Below are 13828 nucleotides of genomic sequence, written 5' to 3'. Positions count from 1 at the left end.
AGTGTGCCATCTTCCAGGACTCATCCATTCACTGCCCATCAGCTGAGTCAGACTCTGGCTAGCCTGAACAACTGGATGTCAGCAGCGACATCCAAGTTGTCCACCTTGTCTTCCACTATTCAGACCCAGGCAGCACCTCAGCCAGTTCAGATTCCTCAGTCCATTGAGGATACCTTGAAGCAGCTCCTGGAGAACCAGGAAAAGATTTTGAAGACTCAGGCTACCCTATCTGCAGCAGTGGAGTCACATGGCAAGGCTCTGAAGGAGCTTGCCAAGGAGCACAGAAAGATGCGGAGGTCACGGGCTTCAAAAGAGTCTGTGAAAGAGCTGCGGAAAGATGTGGACAAGCTATTGGCAGATCAGATGCCTTTAGACTTGTTATTTGGAGATCCAGCCCCTCCAGCAGCACCAGTGCCACAGCCAGAGCAGGAGCAGGTACCCAGGCAGCCTAGGAAGAAGAGGAAGCTCCCCAGCACAGCGGATGCAGTTATTGAGGTGGCAGTCCCACAGGAGGCCTCATCCACTTTGCCTCAGGATGCACCTGTCATACAGCCGGTCCAGGAGCACGCTCCAGTCCCAGCAGTTGAGCAGCAGGAGGCCGGGAGCCAGTTGAGGCTCCCGCACATACGGAGGACTTGGGGACCACATCTGACCCCATGCAGACGGACCAGGCTTAGGGAGCCTCGATATCCTTTGCTATGACTTTCTTTTTGTTTGATGCTTATTTTGGTAGTTGGCATTGGGGACAATGCCAGCTCTTATTCGTGGGGGTGCGCCCTACTTTTTTGTTGACTATCTGGATGACTGTACATATTTGACTCAGTTTTTATTCCTTTTGGTTGATTTTCTATTTGGTATGTATATAACTTTACATTCAGTACTTTTATTTTCTATTTTGGTTTGTATATAAAGTTAAGTTACATTTTGTATAAATTCATCCCTCGTTTGTATATTCTAACTCCCCATTGTAAATATTCATTCTAGTTTCTTTTTCGCAAAATTTTTTCGTTTTTAGCTTTATAGTTAGGCTCGTAGCCTTTTGTTTTGTTTTTGACGTTTCCAATAAGCCCTTGGTTTTCTTAAGGCCACGGTTCTTTCCAAGGGTGGAATATTGTGTGAACCGGGTGGCTCTTCCCGATGATGGATGGAGTGACTACCTTCTTAAGGGTTTGAGTCCGTTTCTTTGATTTTTCTTTTGTTTTTGATAGTGGTAGTTAAGGGCACCTCAAGCAAAGCTTCACTTGGGCCTAGCACATTTGCCTTTGATCCCATGGTCAAAGACATAATGTTGTGTTTAGGATGGTGAAAGTCGTGGCCTTGAGACTCTTGCATTGACCAAAAATCATCATGTGGTCTTTTCGGACCATTGTGTGCTAAAATCGTAACTAAGGTCGTTGTGGGCCCTCGACTCGATGTCTTTAGCAATCCCTTAGTGTGTGTGGTGAGGAATCTAATTGTGAGTCCAAGTCCCGAGCCAATGGTCTAGAACTTGCCCTGAATGTCTGTTGAGGCGAAATCCTAGGTGAAATTTGACTTGAGAAGTGATTATAGGCTCTCCTTGATCCGAATGTTAAGCTGAACAATTCCATAGCCTACCAAAAAGATGATCCCTAGTTAACCCTTTTGAGCCTTAAACCTTTTCTTTCAAGAACCAATGCTACAAGCCTATACCCGTTCTAAATGATTACTCTCTCTTGGCACCCAAATCTTCCCTTGAGTAATGACAAATGTCTAAGTTTGGGGGGGAGACAAGAAAGGAAATAAAGTGGTAGAAAGGTACAAAAGCAAAAGAAAAAAGGAAGGCAATGAAAAAGCAAGAAAAGAAAAATACAAAAAGAAAGTTCAAAGTGAACAAGAATAAAAAGGGAGTCAAAGGAAACAAAAGTGAAAAGAAAAAGGTGTGGAAAAAGTAGAAAAGGAGAAATGTTTTGAATTGCATAAGAAAGAGTGACAATGTGTCTCTCTAACCCCTTGTAAAGAAGTGAAATACTCAAAAGAGTCAAAAGAGTTGTGCCATAATGAATCAAAAGAAGTGCTTAAGGGAAGATTGAACCCATTTGAATAAAAACATGTCCTACCCTTACCCAAAAGCCTTCATGATGACTCCACAAAAGCCCTATAGGATCTTGAGTTGAAGGAAACCTACATTAGTGGATACTTACATAAGGGGCAAGCATATGGTACCTAAAGCCAGACTTGTGACCTTCTTCTTAAGAGAGATGAGTGGAACTCCATCAACCTCGATTTGTGTGTTAATACTCTAAAAGGTGAGATTCGCTTAGGCAGAGTTGAGGACGTGTGAGTTTGGGTTCCACAATGACCAAAGTAATTGAGACAAGCTCTTTGATGAAATGTGTCAACTCTTGATGCTCTTGCGTCACACTTGATCCATGGTATTTCAAAAGTTAAATGTGTTAATGATGCATTCGTATTGAGGGCAATTGTTAGTCCCAATTGATGCTTGTTGAGATTGCCTTAGGATGGCTGGAATTATGTGGATTTTCCTTTAAGGGGTGGGTCTTATTTTGTTTGCTTGAGGACAAGCAAAGGCTTAAGTTTGGGGGAGTTGATAAGTTAGGATTTTAATGTGTTTTATACCCCTACTTGCCTACGCTTTGGTCATAAATTGATACAAAATAGTCCCAAAATGCTCACAAGTTGTACTTGATTGCAGGTTAGATCGACATAGCGACGAAAGTCAAATATCGGCTCAGAAAGGAGTGAAACCTGCTCAAGTATCAAAGATCAAGGAAGTTGAGGAAAAGAGGCCCTAGTGCGGACCGCGCAACTATGAACGCGGCCGCACTAGGAGGTTCAGAGAATGGCAAAATTCAAGGGGAGGCTACGCGGCCGCGGTCAATCCAATGCGGTCCGCGGTCATGCTCCGCGGCCGCGCTGCACTTTTACGCGGTCCGCGGAGCAGAGATTCAGAGAGCCTATTTTTTACCCTTTCCAAGCAATGCGGCCCACGCTCAATTCTGTGCGGCCGCGCCAATTTCCACCGCGGTCGCGCTTCATTTTTACGTTGTCCTCAACTTTAGAGAAGTAGCCAGTGCGGCCGCGGTTTGCGCGGTCCGCGCTGACCCCGCAGGGGTATTTTTGTCCAATTTTTCCAGCCCAGTATAAATAGAACCTTTTTCTGTTTTAGGTTAAGTTTTGTTTTTTTTGAAGCTGCTGAGCTCGTGAGAATGCCTAGTTTAGCCATTTTTGGCATTCTTACTCTTCAATATTGTATTTTCTTCCTTACAATTAATTAATATGTTTACTTCTTCATCTATTTCCTTAATTTTTGCATCTAGCATGAGTAGCTAAATTCACCAACTAGGGTTGTGGCTCAACCCTAGTGTGGGTAATTCATGGGTGTTGCCATCTAAGGTTAGGTTGATATTGGGTGTTTGCTATTTGGGTTAATTTTAGGTTTTAATTAAGGATTAGTAGTTGCAAACACTGATTCTAGCTTAGTGGGTTCAACTCTTCTTGAGAAAGAGAGTCTATAACCCCAAAATTGACCCAACAAGGAATTGGGATGGACCCATGAGAAATGGTAGTCCCAATTAACGGGTTAAACCTCGAGAGAGTAATCACCCTACTTGAACCCTAGTTGGTTGGTCTAATTGGCCTACCCAATTGGTCTCGAGAGAGTCAATTATGCAAAATCACTCTCTCTACCGAGAGGTGTGAGAGTGGGTGCAATTGTGCAACGGTTATAGCATAAGCCCCAAATATGTCAATCTATCCTTAGTAGCATCTACCCGTTAATTAGCCACCTAGGCAATGCCACGACCCTAGTGCCTTTCTCTATATTAATTACAACTTAGCAATATTTCCGTAGCATAATTTAGCTTCAATCACTAGTCTTATAATAGTAGATATAAAAATCAAAACCAAATATGTTGGAAGAGACATTAGAAGCACAACCGCAATTCTAGACTGAACAGACATTACAACTCCACTACTAGCTCCCTGTGGAAAATCGATCCCGAACCACTATTCGGGTAAAAGCTGTTGCGACCCGCTCTTCCTACTTTAGAGTAGTGTTGAGTCGGCAGTGATCAACTCTAGAACCTGTTCGACCTGAACCTGCTTCTTCGGGGTGCCGGCGGTGGGAGTTTGTGCTCCTCCCCCGGCCTGAGATGTGGCAGGAGCAAGTGGAATGAATGCTGCCTGAGCTAGAGTACCGAACATGCTCATGAACTATGCAAGGGTCTGGTGAAGAGCTGGTGTAGTAACAGACGTCTCACGTGTCTACGCTCCGACTGGAGCTACTCGTGGCTCCTCTGTAGCAGCTCGCGCAGGTGCTCTGGTTGCACAACGTGGACGTCTTCAGCCTCTACCCCGGCCCCTGCCTCTCACTGCTCTAGAAGGGGGGCGGGATTGCCTGGTCATCTGATCCAGCTGTACGTGTCCTCACCATCTGTGAGAGAATAGAAGACAGAAGTTTAGAATTTCAAAGTCAACAATTTCGGACGACAAGGAATCAAAAGAAATGAAATTTTACTAATAGTTCCATAACCTCCCGAAGATAAGTATATACGTCTCCATACCGATCCACGAGACTCTACTAAACCAGCTTGTGACTCACGACACCTATAAACCTAGAGCTCTAATACCAACTTATCACGATCCAAATCTTCCTCCATAAGATGTCGTGACGGCACCCAGTCTCTACGACTATGTAAGCCTAACAATTTGTGGAATAAGAGAAATGAAAATAAAATTTAACCACCAGACAGCAACAGATAACTATATAATGATAAAATATCGCTCGACATGTACAAGTAAACCAGCACTCGAGTATACATAGTATTCCCAAAACCCTGTAGTCATAAGTCACAAGCTATAGAAGAAAAACTAAGTATCTCTATACACCAGAGTCTAAGAAAGTACGGAAAGTGAATGACATATGAGAGAATAGAGGGGGACTCCAAGGTCTGTGGACGCGGGCATATATACCTTGAAGTCTCCACAATCTCACTGCTCACCGATAACGAGTCAGATAAGAAGTACCTGGATCTGCATACAAAAAAGTGTGCAGAAGAGTAGCATGATTAAACCACAACGGTACCCAGTAAGTGCCAAGCCTAACATCGGTCGAGTTGTGACGAGGTCAGGTCAGGGCCCTACTGTTATATAATAAATAAGGCAGAAGAATATAGCAATGTAATAAGAGACTGGAAATTTAACAAACAGAAAATCACAGAAAAATAGCAGCACAATACACAGGGATAAACAGCAGGGGCGCTCCCGAGATACCGTCTCGTAGTCCCAAAAGTAAATGCTCAACACAGGATCTCCCGAGGTACCACCTCGTAGTCCCAAAAGTAAATATGCGGCGGGATCTCCCGAGGTACCGCCTCGTAGTCTCAAAAGTAAATGTGCAGGGAGATCTCTCGAGGTACTGCCTCGTAGACCCAAAAGTAAATACGTAGGGGAATCACCCGAGGTACCACCTCGTAGTCTCAAAAGTAAACACACAACTCGAAACCGATGAATACAACAATTAACAGCAAGAATTCAACAATTAAGACTGATACAAATCAAGGAAAAACAGGAAATCAACTAAGCATGCTGCACAGATTTCAAATAAGCATTTAAGAAACGCAAACAAGCAATATTAGGCTAAACAGGATAACTACATATGCTGGTATAACTCAATTAAGATGTAACAGGTTACTACTAAGTAAAAACCAAGGTTTACAATAATTAGCGCGTGTACTCACTCGTCACCTCGCGTGCACGTCGCTCTTATATCACAAAAGTATCACAACAGTACCAAATCCTAAGGAGATTTCCCTCACACAAGGTTAGGCAATCCACTTACCTCGAACCAAGCTCAATCAATTAGTAAGAATGCCTTTTCCATGATTTTCGGGCTCTGAATGGCCCAGATCTATTAGCTTCCTCTGAAAATCCTCCAAATTATCGCCTAAATCCGAGCTCTCAAAGTCCCAATGTGAAAATGAGAGAAACCCTCGTAATTTCCCCTTTTCTGCCCGGTGATCTCACACCTGCGGGCCCAGTCGCTCCTATGACACTGCACCTGTAGAATTTCCATCGCAGGTGCGGAATTGACTTAAGACACTTGGGTTCGCTTCTGCGATCAAGTGGCCGCACCTGCGTGTGCGTGCCTTTGGACAATTGTCCGCTTCTGCAAAATCCTCACCCAGCTCAACTCCCGCTTGTGTAATCACTTCTCCGCAGGAGCGGCTCCACTTCTGCGGTCCAATTATCGCACCTACGACCACTGGCTACCTAGACCAGGGCCGTATCTGCGAGCTACGTTTCGCACGTGTGTGTCCGCACTTGCGGTCAACCTCACCGCAAGTGCAATGACACCAGAAGTTGAAGAACTTCAGCAATTCACACAAGTCTAAAATGAATCTGAAACACACCCGAGGCCCCCGGGACCTCAAAATATACCAACAACTCCTAAAATACCATACGAACTTAGTCGAGCCCTCAAATCACATCAAACAACAACAAAAATACGAATCACACTCCAATTCGACCTTAATGAACTTTGAAACTTCAAACTTCTACAACCGATATCGAAACCTATCAAATCACGTCTGATTGACCTCAAATTTTGCACACAAGACATATTCGAAATTACGGACCTACTCTAACTTTCAGAACCAGAATTCGACCCCGATATCAAAAAGTCCAGTCCCTGACAAACTTTCCAAAAATTCAACTTTTGCCATTTCAAGCCTAATTCAGCTACAGATCTCCAAATCACAATCCGGACACGCTCTTAAGTCTAAAATACTCAACGGAGCTAACGGAACCGACGAAACTCTATTCCGGAGTCTTTTTCACACAATTCTAACTACGGTCAAAATCCTAGAACTTAAGCTTCCGTTTTAGGGACTAAGTGTCCCAAATCACTCCGAAACAAAAACGGAACCTCCCAGCAAGTCACGCAAGCAGAAAAAGATACGGAAAAAGCAGTAAATGGGGGATCGAGGCTAATATTCTCAAAATGACCAGCCGGGTCATTGGATTTACGTTTATATGAATGTATTTATCTTATATTAACTAAATGTATAAATTATTTTTATATAATCAGTCTAATTTAATTTGTTATAAAACGTTAATTGCCTTTATTTAATATTATTCATTCCGCCTTTTATTATACTACTTATTTTTATTTTATGTTGTTAATGTATACTCCCTCCATTTATAAAAGTTTGGCACTATTTTTAGTTAGTTTATTTATTTCAAAAATATTGGCACATTTTTATATTTTTTTATCGGGAAACATTTGTAATTATACAAATACGATGTCTTGTTTAAGTATTTTATAGCCACACAAATGTTATTGTATATTTAAGTTCACTAGTTTAAAAAATCCTCTCTCTATCAATTTTTGTGTTAAGTCAAACTAAGACAAACAAATTGAATCAGGGGAATAAAAGTATGCCTTACTTATCATTTTATTTTATTTCATTTTATAGCGCCACTTATGAGTTTTTTTTTCTGGTTTTCCATCTAATGTCTAGTATTCGCATTGGGGCTCGATTAAATCCGGATTCGCGCCTGGAAGTCCCACATTGGGGGTAAAAAGATCCCTAACAAAGGTGACTTCATACACGGCTAGTATTCGCATTGGGGCTCGATTAAATTCGGATTCGCGCCGGAAAGTCCCACATTGGGGGTAAAGCGCTCCCTAACAAAGGTGACTTCATACCCACGGCTCGAACCTGAAACCTCTGATTAAGGATGAAGGAATACTTACCACTCCACCACAACCCTGGTTGGTGCCACTTATCAGTTCATATAGTTATATAAGTAGCATCTTCCTTCCAAAAAAATACTACACATTTACATTCTACACTTTCCCCTGTTTTTTCTCTTCTCTAGCTATAAGCCTATAACTCCAACACTCAAAAAAACAACTCTCTCCAAGGCTACAAACCAATACCAAGAAAACACCGATCGAATTCCGGCAAAAAAGAAAATAAGCAGCATGGCTAATTTGAGCAATAACATAACAGCATTCTTGAACTTTTTGGCATTTATGTGCTCCATCCCTATAATCGCATCAGGCACCTGGCTAGCTTCAAAGCCCGACAACGAATGCATCCACTGGCTCCGATGGCCGGTCGTCTTCATCGGAATCGCCATCATGTTAGTTTCTTTGACTGGCTTTGTCGGAGCTTACTGGAAAAAGGAAGGCCTTCTAGGTGTCTACTTGGTGTGCATGGCGATTCTCATCGTCCTTCTCCTCGTACTCCTCGTGCTCGCCTTTGTCGTCACGGGTCCAACTGGCTCCTATATGGTCCCCGGAAGGGCATACCATGAGTACAGGCTTGAAGGATTTTCTTACTGGTTGAGGGATCATATTACTAGTGCTGATAATTGGGGGAATATTAGGGCATGTTTGGCTGATTCTGGTATTTGCCCTAGACTTAACAATCACTATGTCACTGCTGAACAGTTCTTTGCTGCTGATCTCTCCCCTATTCAGGTAAATTAAGCTAGCTATTCTTTTTACTCTGCATCTTTAATTTAATTTTGTGGGTGCTAGAAGGCAAACGCAATTTTTTTAGGAATTTCACATAAATACTTCTTGTAGGCACTTTAATTTATTTCGAAAGAGAATTGTGCCCAAGACTTTAGCACTTAGTCAATCGGGAATAATTAAGATTAGACTGTCTTTACAGTAAAAGATAAAAGATGTACTAAAATAAGGTTTTTACATGCATGCTTGCCAGCTTTTGCCTCTAGGCGATGTTCGTTTGGCCCTTTAACTAGTGTCACACACACAGATGTTGCCTTTCAACTTTAGAATAAAAGATAGAATTTGACAACCATCTAAGCATCTTTTGTGTATTTCAAGCGGCTCTGCGGGAAATTTGACCCCTGCCCTACTTATTTAGCTTATAAACTACTCCTTCTGTTTCAATTTAGATGAGGTAATTTGATTCGGGACGGAATTTTTTTTAAAAAAAAGGCTTTTGAAACTTGTCATCTTAAAAGCTTAAAGTAGTAAAAACTTTGTGGGGCCATGTTGTGTGCTTATAGAAGTTTCTCATTAAGGATAAAATGAGTAAAATGGAGAGTTTAAAGTTGAATTATTTCTAATTGTAGAAATATTTCATTCTTTTTTGATCGAAATAATAAGAAAAATGTGTCATCTAAATTGAAACTGTGGAATAGTTGTTTAAGCAATGTTTACCTATATAATATACTATTCTTGGATGTTTTATATATTCTCATTTTCTTTTAACACTTGCCCTTTTTCTTCCTAAATTGCAGTCTGGATGTTGTAAGCCTCCAACAATCTGTGGATACCAGTATATGACCCCAATCCTGTGGACTAACCCAACAAACGCAATAGTAGATGCTGATTGCTCCATCTGGAACAATGACCCTAGCCAATTATGTTACAATTGTGATTCTTGCAAAGCTGGCTTACTCGGAAACCTCAGAAAAGAATGGAGGAAATCTAATCTCATTCTCATCATAACTTTGGTCATTCTCATATGGGTTTATCTCATTGGTTGTTGTGCTTACAGAAACACCCTAACTAAACCACATTCCAAAAAATAGGTTTGGGCTTGATTTCCTTTTTGTTTTCTATTCCAATTCCTAAAAACATCAGATCAACAAGTTACAATCTGAACAGCACTGTCATTGTTACAATTAGCCTCATAACTATTGCAGTTCAGTTGTTTTTTGTTCCTAGTAATTTGTGCTAAGAAAAAAAAAATGATGATTTTGGCGTTTATAATTTTAGTTTTTAGATTTTGAAGTGATAGTTTCTTCATCAACGAGATTGTACATATTCCTTTGCACCACTTTATATCAATTAACAGGTTTGCCGACCAGTGGACCTCGAAGGAAACGGTTGTCACTATTCTATGCTCATTTTATTGGCCAAATTGAGAATCGAATCTAATTCCAAAGAGCAACTTTTTACTTTATTTTATCTCGTCGGTGGAGGGCAAGATTCCCTTTCTTGAATGGATTGCAGTCAATATAACTAAGCCAAAATGATCGGAAAAAGAAAAGAGATATCATTATAAAATAATTGGTTTAAATACTAACAAGATAAAGAATCTTACACTATTAGTGTAATTTAACCAATTATAACGGAACACACATTTTGTTTTTTAGATAAATTGATCAGGTTTGTTGTAACAATTACTTGTTCTTATACATAAATTTGAATGACCTGACCAATCATTTTAAATTTTAGAATCTTATTTTTCTATTTGATGCCTCTCGTAGGTTGCTTTGGTGTTTTATAACTTGTAGGTATAGATTTGGTTCGAGAGAGGTTCGAAAGTGATTAGGAACACTTAGTTCCTAACTAGAAGCCTTAAGTTGGAAGAGTTACCAAAGTTAATATTATAGGTGAACGAGCTCGGATTAGTGATTTGAAGGTTTCGATAGGTTCGCTTGACGATTTTGGACTTGTACGTATATTCGGTTCAGATCTCGAGTGGCCCTATGTTGATTCGACACTTTTAGTTGAAAGTTAGAATTTGAACTTAAGAAAGTTTGAAATTTTTGGTTTGATGCTGGATTCTTGGTGTTATGATATTTTTAGTATTATAAGCCTTTAAACAAGTTTGTATAGGGTATACAAAATTGTTAGGATAATTGGACGGGTCCCAGGGCTCGGGTGAGTTTCTGGGTAGTTTTGTTGAACTTTAGAACATGTTGCACCTGTTAATTTTCTTATGCACAACAGTGTGTCGCGATCGTAGAGCTATGTCTCGCGATCACGTAGGATTGTTAACTTGTGCATCGCAGTCGCGTGAAGGATGTCGCAGTAGCGTAGGAGCCAGGCCAGTTGGCCTTTGCGATCACGTAAGCTTAGTTGCTATCGCGTATACAGATCGAGCTCCAGGGGTATATTTTGTCTAGATTTTGAAATTTAACTTATTTTCACATGCTTGTGCTTCTCTGAGTTGAGGGTCTATAGGAATCAGCCTCTCTATCTCCACAAGGTAGGGGTAAGACTGCATACACACTACCCTCCCCAGACCCCACCATGTACAATTATACTAGGTTTTTTATTGTTGTTGTTGTTGTTGTAACTTATTTTCACCATTTTTGAGTTTTGGAGATTGGGAGGACGAGATTTTGAAGAAGGATTTCACCCAAATCTTGAGGATAAATAATTCTTACTTAGATAAATTCATAAACCTTGATTCCCCATAGATTTTTTGTCACGACCCGGAATTCCCACCGTCGGGATCGTGATGGCGCCTAACATTTCACTTGCTAGGCAAGCCAATGTTAGAACCGTTTATCCATTTTTATCAGTTTAAATTAAATAACGAGAACGAACTAAAATAATCCAAAGTGAAAAATACGGAAGCTAAAACAACCAAACGTTTGATACAACCCTGGACCCGGTGTCACAAGTGCACGAGCTACTAGAATAGTACAAACAAGGGTCTGAAATAACATAAAAGCAGCCTGAAAAGGAAGTACACAACCAAATAAAAAGGGAAGGGGACTCCAGGAGCTGCAGGCGCTGAGCAGTTGTACGTCAAGTCTCCACCAGCTGTCCAATCCGAGCACGCTAATAACCGCCACTGGGACCGACTCTAAAATTTACACAAGAAGTGCAGAGTGTAGTATGAGTACAATCGACCCCATGTATTCTGTAAGTACCGATTCTAACCTCGACGAAGTAGTGATGAGGCTAAGACAGGTCAACTACACTACAACCTGTACGTAGTATATAATAAAGGCAGAAAAGGAAATAGGAAACAAAATAAGACAGTCAACTGAAGATAATAGCTACAGTCTCAAGAAATAAGCCAGTGACGATCCGACTTACCAATCCTTAGAGTTTCCAGTGAAAATACCGAAAACCAACACAGCTCAAGGAAATAGAAACACGTTGTAACGACCCGACCGGTCGTTTTGAGCATTTGCATTTAGCTCGCCAGTTCTCGGGCATGGCTAGCCCCATATGATATACTATGACTTATGTAAATCATCGGCTTTGGTTTTTAGGTTAATCGGAATAGATATGGAAGAACGATTCTCAGCTTGAAGCTTTAAATTTGAAAGGTTTGACCAAGTTTTGACTTTTTAGTATTTGATATCGGATTTGGATTTTCATGATTTGTTTAGCTCCGTTAACTTATTTTGGACTTGGGAGCGCGTTCGGAATGTGATTTGAAGGTCCGTGGTAGAATTAGGTTTGAATTGGAAATTTGGCATTTCTCGGTTGGCAGTGGGAACTTTGATATCAGGGTCGGAATGGAATTCTGGAAATTGGAGTAGGTTCGTTGTGTCATTTGTGACGTGTGTGCAAAATTTCAGGTCATTGGGATGAGGTTTGATAGGTTTTTACGTCGTTTGCGGAATTCGGAAGTTTTGAAATCCTTAGGCTTGAATCCGAGGGTGATTTGATGTTTCAATGTTTTTTTGAGTGTTCCGAAGGTTGGAATAAGTTTTAGTAGTGAACATGACTTGTTTGTATTTTAGATTGAGGTCCCGAGGGCCTCGGGATAAATTCGGAAGGTTGTCGGAAAGTTTGGTCTTGAAATTGAGCAGCTTCAGCTGCTGTTGCTGTCATTACCACACCTGAGGATTGGGGACCGCAGGTGCGAGCCACAGAAGCGGAAAGGAGACCGCAGAACCGGTGTCAGTCGCAGAAGCGGAGGTCTTGACCGCATCTGCGAGCCCGCAGGTGCGAGACCTGGGTCGCAGCTACGGCGTCTGAGGAGTTAAGTGGATTCCGCAGGTGCGGATTTTTTGGCGCAGAAGCGGCCCGCAGGTGCGATATATTGTCTGCAGGTGCGCAAATCGCTAGGCAGAAAGTATGAAAGGCCCTCTTCGCGAAATTTGGTCATTTTTCCACCATTTGTGTTCGGACTTGGAGCTTTTTAAGAGGAATTGAATAGGGATTCGAGGGTTAACACTTGGAGATAAGGTTTTTGAAATCAATACTCGATTCGATGGAGATTTCTAGTTGATTAGACATGAAATTAGTGGAATTTAACGGTTAAAAATTGGAGAATTAGGACTTGTAATTGGAGAATTTAAATTGGGGATTTGAGGGGCCATTTGGGGTCCGATTTTGATGTTCTTGGTAGGTATGGACTCGTGGGAGGATAAGGATTCTAGTGATGTGATTTTTATCGGATTCCGAGACGTGGCCCCGTGGGTCGGGTTTGGCCAATTTCAGGATTTTTGATGTAATTTAATTATTTTCGCGTGGGCTTTGTTCCTTAGCATATATTGATGTTATGATTGTGATTTTGGATAGATTCGGGGCGATTTGAGGCCTAGTCGAGTGGCAAAGGCATCGCACAATAGATTTTCATCCGGTTTGAGGTAAGTAATGATTGTAAATCTAGACCTGAGGGAATGAAACCCTGGAATTTCATACTATTTGGATAAATGAGGTGACACAAATGCTAGGTGACGGGCGTGTCGGCGTGCACCCGTAGGGATTATGACTTGGTCCGTCCCGTGGCAACTGTAGAGTTGCTTATTTGATAAACTCTATATGATACCTATGTGTTTTAGAAATGAATCTGTTAATTTGGGCTGAATGCCATGTTTGGGGCCTTGTGCCGAACTGTTTGGACCCTCAGGGGTATTTTACTACTTTCCTCATACTTTTCTGATTCGAAAGCATATCCTTAGTCATGATTTTTACCTATTTACTTTAGATTCAGCTTCATTACTCTGTTTTAAATATATGAAAGTTGTTTGGGCTAAGTTCCCTGATTTTTCAGTGAAATGCCCAAGTGGCTGTGAGGTTGATAACTGAGAGAGGTCGAGGACCTGATGGTGAGGATTATATATAAATTTATGGATCGGGCTGCACGCCGCAGCGATATTTATA

The 13828-nt window shown here is 41.3% G+C and overlaps 1 protein-coding gene across 1 annotated transcript; it reads left to right on the top strand.

Annotated features, from left to right (window-relative positions):
• The first annotated feature begins 7799 nt into the window (after positions 1-7799).
• Positions 7800-9845, top strand: LOC109241956 (tetraspanin-2). The gene is made up of 2 exons (XM_019408783.1): positions 7800-8470; positions 9262-9845. The coding sequence occupies exons 1-2, from the start codon at positions 7970-7972 to the stop codon at positions 9553-9555; spliced, it is 795 nt and encodes a 264-aa protein (XP_019264328.1). The 5' UTR covers positions 7800-7969; the 3' UTR covers positions 9556-9845.
• Positions 9846-13828: the final 3983 nt, after the last annotated feature.

This window comes from Nicotiana attenuata, unplaced genomic scaffold (assembly GCF_001879085.1).
Source record: "Nicotiana attenuata strain UT unplaced genomic scaffold, NIATTr2, whole genome shotgun sequence".
NCBI classification, from domain to species: Eukaryota; Viridiplantae; Streptophyta; class Magnoliopsida; order Solanales; family Solanaceae; genus Nicotiana; species Nicotiana attenuata.
Note: the sequence above shows the minus strand (reverse complement) of the source record. Positions and strands in the feature narration are given on the sequence as shown.

What these genes read in the sequence shown, in the direction of transcription:
- LOC109241956 (XM_019408783.1), top strand. Translation starts at nt 7,970, where the DNA reads ATGGCTAATTTGAGCAATAACATAACAGCATTCTTGAACTTTTTGGCA. An exon ending in CTGATCTCTCCCCTATTCAG is followed by an intron (nt 8,471 to 9,261) that starts GTAAATTAAGCT and finishes CCTAAATTGCAG; the next exon opens with TCTGGATGTTGTAAGCCTCC.